Source organism: Aquarana catesbeiana, linkage group LG13 (genome assembly GCF_042186555.1).
Source record: "Aquarana catesbeiana isolate 2022-GZ linkage group LG13, ASM4218655v1, whole genome shotgun sequence".
Classification (NCBI taxonomy): Eukaryota; Metazoa; Chordata; class Amphibia; order Anura; family Ranidae; genus Aquarana; species Aquarana catesbeiana.
The window spans coordinates 21,173,191-21,189,583 of record NC_133336.1 but is presented as its reverse complement, the minus strand read 5'-3'; the positions used below and the strand labels follow the sequence as shown (position 1 = coordinate 21,189,583).

At 44.6% G+C, this 16,393-nt stretch overlaps 1 protein-coding gene across 1 annotated transcript in view; it reads left to right on the top strand.

Moving 5' to 3' along the window:
• The window catches only part of TDP1 (tyrosyl-DNA phosphodiesterase 1), a 143,550-nt gene that overhangs the window by 10,415 nt on the left and 116,742 nt on the right, over positions 1-16,393 (top strand). The window contains exons 2-6 of the mRNA XM_073610531.1: positions 1,136-1,659; positions 2,871-2,914; positions 6,542-6,597; positions 8,170-8,266; positions 14,246-14,280. Of these exons, the coding sequence (XP_073466632.1) occupies positions 1,136-1,659; positions 2,871-2,914; positions 6,542-6,597; positions 8,170-8,266; positions 14,246-14,280 (756 nt within the window). The remainder of the gene's footprint in view (positions 1-1,135; positions 1,660-2,870; positions 2,915-6,541; positions 6,598-8,169; positions 8,267-14,245; positions 14,281-16,393) is intronic.

Below are 16,393 nucleotides of genomic sequence, written 5' to 3'. Positions count from 1 at the left end.
CAGTACAAGCAGTACTTTCCAATACAAGTTTACATATATTCAGAGCCAGTAGAACCCTGGTCCCACAGCCTATGTGCCATTGTAAGCACAACTCTTACATTGTGTCAGGTAGTTACCCCCCAGCCTCAGTTAGTTTTAGACTGCCTGCTGCACTATGGCAAGTTCGTAAAGGTCGCTGATCACCCCCCATTAATAGTACAATAAAAATAAAATTTTCAGTTTATACACCACAGTTCGTAGGCGCTATAACTTTCACACAAACCAACCAATATACACTTATTATTATTTTTTTTTTTATTATTATTATTATTTTTTTTTTTTATCAAAGACATGTAGCAGAATACATTTTGGTCAAAATTTAGGCCTTATACACACGGGACGTTTAAAAAAACGCCAGCGCTGCTGCCAGGAAAAAGCAGCGTTAAAAATACGTTTGTCAGCCGCGTTTTTTGAATAGCGTTTATGGGCATTTTTTTCATTCATTCACCAATGATGGGGCACTATTCCTTCCACTGACACCAATGATGGGGCACTATTTCTTCCACTGACACCAATGATGGGCCACTATTCCTCCCAATGACACCAATGATGGGCCACTATTCCTTCCACTGACACCAATGATGGGGCACTATTCCTTCCACTGACACCAATGATGGGCCACTATTCCTCCCAATGACACCAATGATGGGCCACTATTCCTCCCAATGACACCAATGATGGGCCACTATTCCTTCCACTGACACCAATGATGGGCCACTATTCCTCCCAATGACACCAATGATGGGCCACTATTCCTCCCAATGACACCAATGATGGGCCACTATTCCTTCCACTGACACCAACAAGGGACATGTACCAATGAGGAGCATCTGTGTAACAGTACAGGTGGGAGTACAATCACTCTGAGATGTGTTTTGCAATTAAAGGATGGGGAATGTGGAGGTTGTAAGGTAAGTGGTGGGTGAGATCAGACAAGGAACGGGGAGGGGTGGCTAGAGAGAGGACAGTATATGGGCACATCAGGGTAGGGATGGACAGGTAGGGATTCATAACGAGGATTTGGATAGTGGTGGTGGAGGAGGGACCAGGGCCTTCTTTATATTTATGTATTATGTTTTTTCTCTTTGTGTGATAGGAATTCAGGCTCCCAGCAGAGCAGTTATGGAAAGTGGACGTTGTCCAGCAGTGATGAAGAGTCAGAGGACACCAAAAAACCATCATCCTCATTATCGGTGAGCAGAGACCGTGTGGTTCCCGCTCCTCAGTTCCCGTGCTCCGAAGCCAGGAAGGAATCTTACAAGAGGAAGTCAAATCCAGTAAAGTTTGAAGAGATGGCAGGTAAAGAGCCATCACCGGCCAAAAAACTCAAATCGGACAAAGAGGGCATGGGGTGGTGCCTCTCCAGCAGTGATGAGGAGCCTGAGCCAAAGAAGGAGCCAAAGAAAGTGAAAGAGCCATCTTCCCGAAAACCAGAGGTGCAGAGAGTGTATAGGAGCCGCAGCCCCACCCCCACCCCCACCACCAATGAGAAACACAAGACTCCCAGCGACTCTCAGGACCCCTGGGATGTCCTACAGGCTGGAGAACCTTTTCGCTTCTACTTGACCAAAGTTACCGGCATCAAACCCAAGTACAACGCCGGTGCCCTTCATATTAAGGGTGAGTCACTGATGGGTTACATGTTTGGGATAGAGTGGGAAAGCGGTCTGGTAGAACTCAGATGTAAAGGATGCAATGTAATCATTAATACATAATTAAATGTTTTTTTTTATTTTTATGTAAGTAGTGAAAGTACCTGAAGTTGACCTGACATCAGTCTCTTGCTGTCTTTGTACAGCAGAACTGGAGTGTTGGAAGAAACAACAGCAGGGACTCTGTCTCTGGAAAGCAGGGACTAGAATTGATCTCTTCCCCTAGTGAAAGCAGTACACGCAATCACTGGTCAGGCACACATTCAACCTTGTAATCACCCCTGATGTTTGACCCCCTTCCCAGCCAGTGTCATTAGTACAGTGACAGTGCATATTTTTAGCACTGATCACTGTATTAGTGTCACTGGTTCCCGCAAATTGTCAGTTAGTGTCCGATTGTCCACCGCATTAACCGCCGCCATTACTAGTATAAAAAAAAAAAAAAAATCAATAAAAACTCCATAAATATATCCCATAGTTTGTAGACGCTATAATTGAACCAATCAATATATGCTTATTGTGATTTTTTTTTACCAAAAATGTGTAGCAGAATACATACTGGCTGAAATTTATGAATACGTTTTGATTTTTAATTTATTTTTATGTTTTTATTGGATAAGTTTTATAGTAGAAAGTAAAAAAAAATATATATATATATATATATATATATATATATATATATATATATATAAGTTTTGTTTTTTCAAAATTGTCGCTCTTTTTTTGTTTATAGCGCAAAAAATAAAAAAATGCAGAGATGATCAAATACTACCAACAGAGAGCTCTATTTGTGGGAAAAAAAAAGGACATCAATTTTATTTGGGTACAGCGTCGCACGACCGGGCAATTGTCAGTTATAGTAATGCAGTGCTGTATCGCAAAAAATAGCCTGGTCATGAAGGGGGGTAAATCTTCCGGAGGACAAGTGGTTAAATACCACCAAAAGAAATCTCTATCTGTCTCATACTTTTTTTTAAATAAAAAAATGTATATGGGTACAGTAGTGACTGAGTAATTGGCATTCAAAGTATGACAGTGCTAAATGCTGAAAATTGGCCTGGGCGAGAAAGGGGGAGGTGAGGGGGGAGTGAAAGTGTCCGGTGTTGAAGTTGTTAATTTCCTGATTTTTCTTTTCCCGACTGAAATACATTTTTAATTGAAAATCCTTTGTCTTGGCAGATATCCTGTCTCCCCTGTTTGGGACGTTGGTCTCCTCTGTGCAGGTATGAATGTTGTTACATACATACAGATAGGGATACGCTACAATATACAGATACTGGAATTCAAAACAACCAATAGGAAACAATAAAACATTCAGGTGTGCCGCAGTGGTCAAAATTCCGCTTTGCTCTTGTCAGAAACCATGAAATCAGGGCGAGACAGAAGTACAGTTAAATCACACTGGTTTAATAATAAGTAAAAAGAACAAACGTAGTCAAAACATAGCCAAGGTTCAGTAACCAGAGTGGATAGTCAGCCAGGCCAGAAGTCAGGGATCAATGTAGTGGAACAGCAAGCAGGATCTGGAGCCAGATAGGATGTCAGCAAAGCAAGTCTTTAACAGGATCGCAGGAGATAGTTGCTGTGATGTTGACCAAGGCGAAGGCAGAGAACCTCTGGACTGGACAGCTTAAGTAGGCAGGACTGACGAGCAGGATATCATCAACAGCTGAGTAACTGTGGAGAGAGATGGAAGCTGGCAATTAGCTGACAGCTGAGCGGCCAGCTCAGAGAAGGAAGGGCTGAGCCCAGCCCTGACAGCTCTCACTGGAGATGTAGAGTAGGAATGTCGGCCTGGTCAGGTGCCGGACAGCGGTGTATCTGGTGTGACGGACATGCCGGTGCTCAGGCTGATTGTCTGTCTGCATTTGCACTGCTGGAGAGACCTCTGAGGAAGACGTGATTGGTGAACAAAGTCGGGAGAGGAAGACTCTGGCTGGAATCACTGACACCCTTTTCTTATTATCCTGTGTGCAGTGACCTCCTGGAGTGGAGCTTTGATCATAAAATCCACTTCTCTCCAGGAGTCCTGCTGTTCAGGTAATTACAGGAAGCCAATAGAAAGACACGTCCGGGTTCTTATGCTAGTTGTGTGTATCTAGAGCTCAACCTCTGGAGTGTAATAACAGAAGTGTGCCCCATTCAATTACCAGGATGGGGCATACCTGGGGGCAGTGGCGGCCCGTCCATTAGGGGCGCCGCCCCCCCCTCCCCCTCATCCATGCGTCCGATCCCCTAATTTACATGCAGGGCGCCGGACGCATGGATTCCAATTTTTTTTTTTTTTATTAGAGCCTAAGGCTCTAATAGGCTTCAAAAAAGGGTGGGCTCGGGGGGGGGCAGAGCACTGCGCCCTGAGCCCACCCAGTTGTGGCTACTGAGGCCACGCATGGCCGCTGTGAGGTGACGCACAGGAAAGCCGTCGCCCGGAGGGAAGCGCTGCCCGCTTGAGGCGGTAAATTGTCTAAAGTTTTTTTACCCATTCCGGATTATTAGAATTGCTATGTATAACACATCATACATAGGTCATAAATCTGAGTTATGTCACATATAGCACAGCACATATAGTTCCTAAGTCTGGGATATGTCATGTATAGCACAGGGGGGGATTTACTAAAACACACAGAATCTTGTGCAGCTCTGCATAGTAACCAATCAGCTTATAACTCCAGCTTGTTCAATTAAGCTACGACAATAAAACCTGGAAGCTGATTGGTTTCTATGCAGAGCTGTACCAGATTCTGGGTGATCCAGTTTTAGTAAATCTCCCCCATCAGTGTACACCGTTCATAAGTCTGGGATATGTCATGTATAGCACATTGTTAAAGTAGATTTCCAGTTAAACCTAAAAACCTAGCCTTTTATTTGAAACCTATAAACTTTTATGCTAAGCACTATTTTGATTGCTTAATGTCTGATTATAAACAACCATCTAATCCAGACATTGAGGGTCCCTCCTCTCTTTCACCAGCAATGGTTTCCCTGTGTAGCCGAAGCCGAATGTGGCTGCTCACAGGCATTTCTTTGTACCTATCCATTGTCCGTTCTTCTTCCGATGTTGACTCAATGCTCTCTCCCGTTCTAATGCTGGGTGCGCGGTGTGCCACTACTCATATTGACATTGGGCGGGGTCACCGGGTGATGTCATCTGGAGGCCCCGCCCCTTCTGACGTCACCACCCGAGGCATGATGGGGCAGTGATGTCAAAAGGGGCAGGCCTCCGGTGACCCTCGCCCCATGCCAATATAAGTAGTGGCAACCTGCGCACCCAGCATTAGAGTGGGAGAGAGGGTTCAGTTAACATCGGAAGATGAACAGAGGGAGAAGACAGCGGAGAAGACCCGGTAAAAGAGAGAGAAGATAGCGGAGAAGACCCAGCAGAGGCAGAAGACAGCAGAGGGAGAAGAACCGGAGAGGGCTCGAAGACATCAGCGGAGAGCAGGGAAGAGCCGGAGAGGGGAGAAGAACCGGCGGAGGCAGAAGACCTCAGCGGAGGAGGCAGAAGAGCCGAAGAGGGGAGAAGAGATCAGAAGAGACGACGGAGCTGCCTTAATAAATTACTTTAAAAACATGTGTAATGTGTTTTATTTTTGACACTTTTTTTTTCAGGTGAATGGGTAGGGGTACAATGTACCCCATACGCATTCACATAGGGTGGGGGGCTGGAATCTGGGGGCTTCTAGATTCCGATAAGCTCCCTGCCCACAGACCCCGGCAACCAACGGCCAGGGTTGTCGGGAAGAGGCCCTTGTCCTCATCAACATGGGGACAAGGTGCTTTGGGGTGGGGGGGGGCGCAGGGCCCCCCCTGCCCCCAAAGCACTCATCCATGTTGAGGGCATGCGGCCTGGTACGGTTCAGGAGGGGGGGGGGAGTTGCACGCTCGTCCCCACCCCCTTTCCTGACCTGCCGGGCTGCGTGCTCGGATAAGGGTCTGGTATGGATTTTGGGGGGACCCCCATGCCGTTTTTTTGGCGTGGGAGGTTCCCCTTAAAATCCATACCAGACCGAAGGGCCTGGTATGCTTTTGGAGGGGGAACCCATGCCGTTTTTATTTTTAAATTTGGCGTGGAGTTCCCCTTCAAGATCATCAGAGCACGCCAAAGTCGGATCAGTTAGGAAGGCAATCCGACTTTGATCCAACTTCAGTGATATTCAATGGGCTGAAGTAGGATCAAAGCCGGACCAAAGTAGTGCAGGGAGCATTTTCAAAGTCGGATCGACTCGTGTCGGACCAGTTAAGGACGGCTCCCATAGGGACACATTGATTTTCACACGTCATGCGACATGAGCTCCCGATGTCGGAGCGTTTGTCGTACCGGTGTGAACCCGGCCTAAATGGAAGAAAGAGATTCTGTGGACAGGTGTCTTTTATACAAATAACGAGTTGTCATTAGGAACACCTTCTTACATTGACAGGACTAATCTGTGTACTACGTGAGCACCTACTGTAGAAGCCAGATCTATTGTTAGTAGGGGATCAAATACTAATGGTAATGGTAGGGGATCAAATACTTATTTTACACACTGAACTGCAACTCCATTTAAAACATTTGTATAGTGTGTTTTTTCTGGATTTTTGGTTGATATTCTGTCTCTATCATATAAAATACACCTATGATAAATATTATAGACCCTTCAATTCTTTTGTAAGTGGGCAAACTTAGAAAATCTGCAGGGGATCAAATCATTATTTTCCCCGCTGTATATGATTCAGCAGTCTAGGGTATGTCATGTATAGCACAGTGTACATAGTTTATCAGTTAGGAGTTGATGATGTTTTTGATTGATCAGTTATCGCCCTGTGTCTGTGCTTTCACAATATCTATATCTTTTTATTTTTTTTTTTAGTTTAACTACTGTATAAATATCCCCTGGCTGGTGAAGCAGTATCCGGAGGAATTCCGGTAAGTGAGAACGTCTATCATTTTGTGGTTTGCCACACACATAAGATGGCCTCACACCGTGTAATATGATTGTAGATTTACCAATCGCTGTGTAGTGTGACGGGCCCGTCTGATATCCAATCAGGCAGGTGCGCACTCTCTCCATATTTGTTGGATAAATCTAGAGGAGATTCTACAGTCTGATTGGGAGCCTTAAAGCGGGGTTCCACCCAAATTTTGAACAATATCTGTATGTATTCTCTTCCTTGCCTAGATGCTGACATGCCGTTTAAAAAAATTGAAATCGCCTTAATTACCTTTTATTTTTCTATTCTTCTTTGCACTTCCTGGTTCTCCTCCCGTGGGAGTAGGCGTGTTTCTAGCCTCTCCCAGACTCCTGGGAGCTAGTCTCAGGCTTCCCAGGATGCCACTGAGCATGTGCGGGAACGAGCGGTGAATGCTGGGAGCACAGCATTCACCACATCCAGGAAATAAATGCTTGTGGGCTTCAAATGCCCACAATGAAGATGGAAACCGCCTGCAGTGAATAATATAAGTTATTCTTTCTGACGAAATCTGACACAGGCGGACATATTACACACAATATGTGAGTATGTAATGCTGAGAAGAAAAGTTTGTGAATGAACTCAAAAAAAAAAAAAAAACGATAGATAGGTGGACCCCCGCTTTAACCACTTGGCGCTGACAGCACGCAAATATACAGCCTCCCGGTGGGGGGGCCCTGGCGCAGAGCGGCCGCATATTTGCGTGCAATATTGCAAAAACAGCTATGCCGAGAGCGCGCGCCCTGTGCGCTCCCGGCACAGTTACCGGCGGCTAACCAAAAGCTTTCTGATCGTGTGTCACATGATCCTAAACCCCGCCTCCTGGCATCTGCAACCCCTCCAAGGGGGGTTTAAATGAGGAGCCTGCGATGCCCTGTGCTGCCAGCGTAGTGGACTGACTCCATATTACACAGCCCGGAGTGAGTATCCATTGTAATTGCTTACAATGGCAAGTGCCCATTGGTCAGTATTAACATGTGGCTGCACTGACCATTGAGAAGTACTTCTTGTTTCTGGCACACTTTACTGGCAGAAGAAGACGCGCACATGCTTCTCATTGGTCAGTACGGTCGTGTGGCAAGCATTTGATTGCAGCGACTGGCCTCAGTGATACACAGAGATTAAACAAATCCTCCTACATAAGTTGTACCTGTTTATCTGCAGTCTTCTCTTCTCTACATCTCTTCAAAGTGCAGAATCTATATAGCTTGTCTGTGCTTCCAGAAACCATATAACCTACTTTCCATGCGTTTTTCATGCAGAAAAAAAAAAACGCATTGGACTGCATGTGGTGTGAACTGGCTCTGAAAGATATTGCTGATTGATTTCCGTCACAGATCATGTGATGGCTGGACATTGTCAATGGTCGGAACCCGAGGGTGACAGACTACTGCAGCCCGTACTGTCTTCTTCAGTGTTTTTTTTAATTTTCTTTATTTATTTTGAGAGGTGATGTAAAAAGGAAATGTTTTTAAACTTATTACACGATCGAGATGAATCCACACTGCTGGTATCTTCCTATTTCCAGGAATAAACCATTACTGATTGTCCACGGGGAGAAACAGGAATCCAAAGCACGTTTACACGAGGAGGCGCACCCGTATGAAAACATCCGCCTGTGTCAGGTATTTAGAAAACGTGATTCTTTCCTCTATAACCACGTGAAGATCGGGCTTTTCTGGCACCTTTTGTTTACAAGTTTTTAAATCGGTACTTTTTGCTAGAAAATTACTTATAACCCCCAAACTTTATACATTTTTTCTTTTTTTTTTTTTTTTTTTAGCAGAGACCCAAGGGCAGTGATGGTGAACCTCGGCACCCCAGATGTTTTTGGAACTTCATGATGCTCAGCTACACTGCAGAGTGCATGAACATCATGGGGAAATGTAGTTCCAAAACATCTGGAGGTGTCATGGTTCGCCATCACTGCCCCTAACACAATTTTTTTGCAAAAACACTTTAACCACTTGCCGACCGCCGCACGCCGATATACGTCGGCGCAATGGCAGCGGTGGGCAAATGAGCGTACCTGGACGTTCCCCTTTAAGAGCTGGGGATAGCGTGACCGTTCCTGCGGGAGTCCGCCGGTCTCCCGCTGATAGTGTCACGGAGCCTCAGAACGGGGAAGTGCCTATGTAAGCAAGGCATTTCCCCATTCTGGCTTGTGTCATGACAGAGATCACTGCTCCCTGTCATCGGGAGCGGTGATCGCTGTCATGTCACTTGAAGCCCACCCCCCCACAGTTAGAATCACTCCCTAGGACACACTTAACCCCTTCACTGCCAGTGTCATTTACACAGTAATCAGTGCATTTTTATAGCTCTGATCGCTGTATAAATGACAATGGTCCCAAAATAGTGTCAAAAGTGTCCGATGTGTCCGCCATAATGTCGCAGTCCCGATAAAAATCGCAGATCGCCTCCATTACTAATAAAAAAAATTAATAATAAAACTGCCATAAAACTATCCCCTATTTTGTAGACACTATAACTTTTGCCCAAACCAATCAATATACGCTTATTGCGATTTTTATTTACGAAAAATATGTAGAAGAATACGTATCGGCCTAAACTTAGGAAAAAAATAGGTTTTTTTAATATATTTTTGGGGGATATTTATTGTAGTAAAAAGTAAAAAATAAAGCTTTTCTTTTTCAAAATTGTCGGTCTTTTTTTTTTAGCGCAAAAAATAAAAACCGCAGAGGCGATCAAATACCACCAAAAGAAAGCTCTATTTATGGGAAAAAAGGACATCAATTTTGTTTGGGTGTAACATCGCACGACCGCGCAATTGTCAATTAAAGCGACAGAGTGCCGAATCGCAAAAAGTGCTCTGGTCAGGAAGCGGGTAAAATCTTCCGGGGCTGAAGCGGTTACAGTGGAACTTTGCCCATAACAACCTGATAAAAATGAATGTTCTTTAGCAAGGAACATACATTCCACATTAGTAGTAATGCTACAAAAATGAGTGTGCTGTAAATTTCCCCCAGCATTGCTCCTGTTTCTTCATGCTGGAGGCCACCATTTTGCCGAAGCCCAGAGCCCCTGAACAGCAGTAAATAATAAAGCGGAACAAAACCCATCGATTTAAAGGGGTTGTAAAGGTAAAAAATTTTTCACCTTAATGCATTCTATGCATTAAGGTGAAAAAACTTTTGACAATACCGCTGCCCCCAGCCCCCCCGTTTTACTTACCTGACACCTCGAATCTCCGATGCTCGTTCCCGTCATCTCTATTGCAGCTCAGCCTGGTCGCTGATTGGCTGCAGTGGATGGATTGAAAGCAGCGCAGCCATTGGCTCGTGCTGCTGTCAATCGCATCCGATGACGCGGCGCGCCAGGGGGCGGGGCCGAGTGATACAGTGAGCGGCTATAGCCGCCGGCTGTATCACGGGAGCGCGCCGCAATAACTAACCACCATGCGAGGGAGCTCGCATTAAGGTGGTTAGTGCTTGCGGGGAGGAGCTGAAACAGCCGCCGAGGGACCCCAGAAGAGCAGGTTCGGGGCCACTCTGTGCAGAACGAGCTGCACAGTGAAGGTAAGTATGACATCAGCATGACGGATTATCACGGTACCATAGAAGAATTTAAACGCATAATACTTAATAATAAATTTATTTCAAAAATTGATACATTGAAAAACACTGTAAAATCACTAGGATGTTATCTAGAGGTTCAACAATCAAGGTTCCAGTATGTGTGAAACAAGATGGTTGACGCGTTTCACAAGGTAGCTTCTTCAGAACCAAAATTGACACGTAACCGAAGAACCTTAAGTTGGAGAGATAGGAGAGATACATATACTAAAGATAAACACAGGTCCAATATTGTACAAATATATCAAACATAAATATGAAAAATATCCAAATAGCCTCAGTTCCTCAGTTTCAACTATTTGGGGTCTACAATCCGTAAGTTTCAGAATGCTTTTGATTATTGAGGGCTATTTGGATATTTTTCATATTTATGTTTGATATATTTATACAATATTGGACCTGTGTTTATCTGAAATCTATGTATCTCTCCCATCTCTCCAACTTCAACTTAAGGTTCTTTGGTTACGTGTCAATTTTGGTTCTGAGGAAGCTACCTTGCGAAACGCGTCAACCATCTTGTTTCACACATACTGTAACCTTGATTGTTGAAATAAATGTATTATTAAGTATTATGTGTTTAAATCCCTCTATGGTACCGTGATAATCCGTCATGCTGGTTCTTTGTTTTGTAAATTCTATCTAGGATGAGGTACCCCCTCTAGATTTTTTGTTCACATTTTTTATCTGTTCTGTAGACTAGGTAAATTTAGGCAGCCCTGGCTGGCAGTTTGTTTTGGTTTGTGTGGGCTGGGAGAGGCTTAGTGTAGCAGCTGGTGACTCTCAGGTAGCGTCACTGAGACCTCCCTCTTTCTTCTAGAGGATTCTGATCTAGCAAGACTTAATTTTCTGAATAAAATACCACTTTAAAGCAGAATTGAACTCTCCTATCTTTTACAGCCAAGGAAGCTGCTTCAGTTTGATCTGCAACTGCCATAGTGCTGCACATGTCATCAGTTAGGACACCAGCCATTTGATGGTATGACTGTTTGGTTGAGTTAACAAGTAAATGTGACAGTTAGCAATCCTGGCGTTCCGTGAATGTACCTGTTTTTCTGAAACTGTTAAAATGATGGGTTTAGTTCCGCGTTATGAATTACTGCTGCTCAGGGGCTCTGGGCTTCAGCGAAATGGCGAGCTCCAGTAAGCAGAAACAGGAGCAGTGCTGGAGGCAATTTACAGCAACCACTAATTTTGGTAGCAGAATTATTCATGTAGGATGTATGTTCCTTGCTAAAGAACATTATTTTTTATCAAGTTGTTGTGGGTAAAGTTCTCCTTTAATAATAATAAAATTCTTTAGCAATCTGAGTGCATGGTAGTCCCCAATATTTCTTCTATGTGCTATTTGTTGGGAAAACGCACCACACTAGTGTTAGTGTTCTTGGGGATGTAGCAAATGCATCTTTTTTTAAGTGGTTTGATAAACTTACATGACGTACGTAGTGGTGCACCGAAAAAAGGTGCAGATAATGGAGCCGAAAAAGGGGCGGGGCCGTCCCGCCCGGTGCCGCACATGTATCATCCTGGTGTGTCCCTGTCAGTCTCCCCTTCCTCATGCTCTTCTCACTCCTGTCATGAGATGCAGCCTCCCCAGTGTCCCGCCTCCTAGACTGCCTCTTGTGATTGACGGCACACTGATCCAATGCCAGGAATCATTGTGCCGTGTGTCATAGGAGGTGGGACATCAGTGGCTGCATGGCGATTCAGATCCAGCTCTGACACACAGCATGAGATTGCGCTACCAGGCACTGGCAGACTGTATCTCATGGACACTGGTAAGATATATATGATGGGCACTGGTAGGCTGTACATGCTGGGCACTGGTAGGCTGAAGATGACGGGCACTGGTAACTGTACAAGTTGGGAACTGGTAGTCTGTACATGATGGGCACAGGTGGGCTGCTGCATCTGATGGGCACAGGCAGGCTGCTGCATCTGATGGGTACAGGTAGGCTGCTGCATCTAACTGGTAGGCTACATCTGACAGGCACTGGCGAGGCTGCATTGATCTCTTGTAGTATGTCTGCAGTCTCTGACCGTCTCCTGTATCATGTCTGCTAGAGGTGCACCGAATGGAAATTTGCTAATACTATTTTAAGTTTGAGATTAAGTAAGAGCTTGCATACATGATACAGGAGTTTGTTAGAGACTGGGGACATGATACAAGAGATGGTTAGAGACTGGGGACATGATACAAGAGATGGTCAGAGACTGGGGACATGATACAAGAGATGGTTAGAGACTGGGGACATGACACAAGAGATGGTCAGAGACTGGGGACATGACACAAGAGATGGTCAGAGACTGGGGACATGATACAAGAGATGGTCAGAGACTGGGGACATGATACAAGAGATGGTCAGAGACTGGGGACATGATACAAGAGATGGTCAGAGACTGGGGACATGATACAAGAGATGGTCAGAGACTGGGGACATGATACAAGAGATGGTCAGAGACTGGGGACATGATACAAGAGATGGCTAGAGCCTGGGGACATGATACAAGATATGGCTAGAGCCTGGGGACATGATACAAGAGATGGTCAGAGACTGCAGACATGATACAAGAGATGGTCAGAGACTGAGGACATGATACAAGAGATGGTCAGAGACTGGGGACATGATACAAGAGATGGTCAGAGACTGGGGACATGATACAAGAGATGGCTAGAGCCTGGGGACATGATACAAGAGATGGCTAGAGCCTGGGGACATGATACAAGAGATGGTCAGAGACTGCAGACACGATACAAGAGATGGTCAGAGACTGAGGACATGATACAAGAGATGGTCAGAGACTGAGGACATGATACAAGAGATGGTCAGAGACTGGGGACATGATACAAGAGATGGTCAGAGACTGGGGACATGATACAAGAGATGGTCAGTGACTGGGGACATGATACAAGAGATGGTCAGAGACTGGGGACATGATACAAGAGATGGTCAGAGACTGGGGACATGATACAAGAGATGGTCAGAGACTGGGGACATGATACAAGAGATGGTCAGAGACTGGGGACATGATACAAGAGATGGTCAGAGACTGGGGACATGATACAAGAGATGGTCAGAGACTGGGGACATGATACAAGAGATGGTCAGAGACTGGGGACATGATACAAGAGATGGTCAGAGACTGAGGACATGATACAAGAGATGGTCAGAGACTGAGGACATGATACAAGAGATGGTCAGAGACTGAGGACATGATACAAGAGATGGTTAGAGACTGAGGACATGATACAAGAGATGGTCAGAGACTGAGGACATGATACAAGAGATGGTCAGAGACTGAGGACATGATACAAGAGATGGTCAGAGACTGAGGACATGATACAAGAGATGGTTAGAGACTGAGGACATGATACAAGAGATGGTTAGAGACTGAGGACATGATACAAGAGATGGTCAGGGACCTCAGACTGCATTTTTCTTGACCTTTCTTGCACTAAAGGTGCCAATAATGGCCAACAATAAATGAACATTAATTTAAATTGATAATAGTAATTAAAAAGTTGAATACAATACAATTGTATATAAAAATATAAATATTTTTTAAAAACTGTCATTTTCGGTATCGGTTTTCGGCCTAGTGCATCCTTCATTTTCGGTTTCGGCACCAAAATTTCGATTCGGTGAACCCCTAGATGTACGTTTTTTATCTTTCTACAAGTTTGTTCTCACTAGTTGAACTGCATGTGCAGCATTGAAAAGCGCATTTTTTTTCCCCCCATGAAACGCATTGGGTAAAAAGCATATGCAAGATTATTTGTGATGTATACTGTGTAGCAATGTTGCAGTGCGCTCGTTCGTGGTTTTAACAAAGAGAATCTGTGAATATGAGATTTACTTGGGAAAAAATTTAAATGCTTTTATTTGTGGTTTTAGAATCGAGTACTTGCATGCCATAAATCTCCTCCTTCCCTTTTCTAAATATCTTTTTCTTTTTAGTATTGTGTGCAATCTCCCCTTGTGTGACAATGTAATGTTCATCTTCCTGCAGGCCAGGCTGGATATGGCTTTCGGGACCCATCACACGTGAGTTCCCAGAATAGTTTATTGGACAAGATATAATTCTTGAACAATGGTGCGCTTGTTCTATATGTTATAGTGTGCCTAAAGTGACATGTGCATAAAAAAAAAATCAATGGGTTGATTTGGCAAATTTCAACAATTGATAATACAAATAAACGTACAACAAAAATTCATAAAATACAGCCAATATAAAGATGAATATTGATAAAGTGCTCCTTCCCGAAATATAATGGTTATGTGATCCGTGCCCCCACTTCTATCACCAGGTGCAATGCCTGCTCACCTTAGGACGCCACCCCCTTGGGTCATACAAAGCTCTCAATAAGGCCCCTTTCACACTGGAGCGGGGGTGGCGTCTGCGGTAAAGCGCCGCTATTGTAAGCGGCGCTTTACCGTTGGTATTCGGCCGCTAGCGGGGCGGTTTTAGCCCCGCTAGTGGCCGAGAAAGGGTTAAATACCACCGCAAAGTGCCTCTGCATTTCAATGGGCAGGAGCGGTGAAGGAGCGGTATACACTCCGCTCCTTTACCGCTCCGAAGATGCTGCTAGCAGGACTTTTTTTCCCGTCCTGCTAGCGCACCGCTCCAGTGTGAAAGCCCTCGGGGATTTCACACTAGAGACACAGCAGCGGCACTTTCGGGTCGGTTTGCAGGCGCTATTATTAGCGCAATAGCGCCTGCAAACCGCCCCAGTGTGAAAGGGCTCTTATGTGTTCTAGGGCGAACATGGCCAATCAGGGCCATGGGTAGAGGGCATACAACTGTGTAACTGAGACACCGGATGTGACGTCACCAACTCGTCCCGACGCGTTGCATCACTGATCACGTGACTTCTTCAAGGGTGGCAGCATCATGTTGTGGGGATGCTTTTCTTTAGCAGGGACAGGGAAGCTGGTCAGAGTTACATAGTTACATAGTTAGTCAGGTTGAAAAAAGACACAAGTCCATCCAGTTCAACCTTAAAAACAATAAATAAATAAAATAAAAAATATTGTACAATCCAATATACCCAATTTTATACCCTCAGTTGATCCAGAGGAAGGCTGGATTTTCCCTGGATCAACTTTACCTATAAATGTCAGTACCCAGTTATATTATGTACATTTAGGAAAGTATCCAGGCCTTTCTCAAAGCAATCTACTGAGCTGGCCAGAACCACCTCTGGCGGGAGTCTATTCCACATTTTTACTGTGAAGAAACCTTTGCGTATTTGGAGATGAAATCTCTTTTTCTCTAGACGTAACGAGTGCCCCCTTGTCCTCTGTGTTGACCGTAAAGAGAATAACTCACCACCAAGTTCACTATAAGGACCCCTTATATATTTGAACATGTTGATCATATCCCCCCCTTATACTCCTCTTCTCAAGAGTGAATAAATTCAGTTCCTCTAATCTTTCCTCATAGCTGAGCTCCTCCATGCCTCTTATCAGTTTGGTTGCTCTTCTCTGCACTTTCTCCAGCTCCCCGATATCCTTTTTGAGAACTGGTGCCCAAAACTGAACTGCTTATTCCAGATGAGGTCTTACTAATGATTTGAACAGGGTCAAAATGATATCTCTCTTTCTAGAGTCCATACCTCTCCTAATACAAGAAAGGACTTTGCTCGCTTTGGAAACCGCAGCTTGGCATTGCATGTTATTATTGAGCTTATGATCTACCAAAACCCCCAGACCCTTCTCCACCACGGATTCCCCCAGTTGTACTCCCCCTAGTATGTATGTTGAATATTCTTAGCCCCCAAGTGCATAACTTTACATTTCTCAACATTAAACTTCATCTGCCACATAGTCCCAATTAGACAGAGCATTGAGGTCGGCTTGTAAATTGGAGACATCCTGTAAGGACGTTATTCCACTGCATAGCTTGGTGTCATCTGCAAAGACAGAAATGTTACTTTTAATCCCAGATCCAATATCATTTACAAAGATATTAAAAAGTAAGGGTCCCAGCACTGAACCTTGGGGTACACCACTGATAACCTTAGACCATTCAGAGTAAGAATCATTAACCACTACTCTCTAAATTCTGTCTTTTAGCCAGTTTTAGCCAGAGTTGATGGGAAGATGGATGGAGCCAAATACAGGGCAAACGTAGAAGAAAACCTGTTAGAGTCTGCAA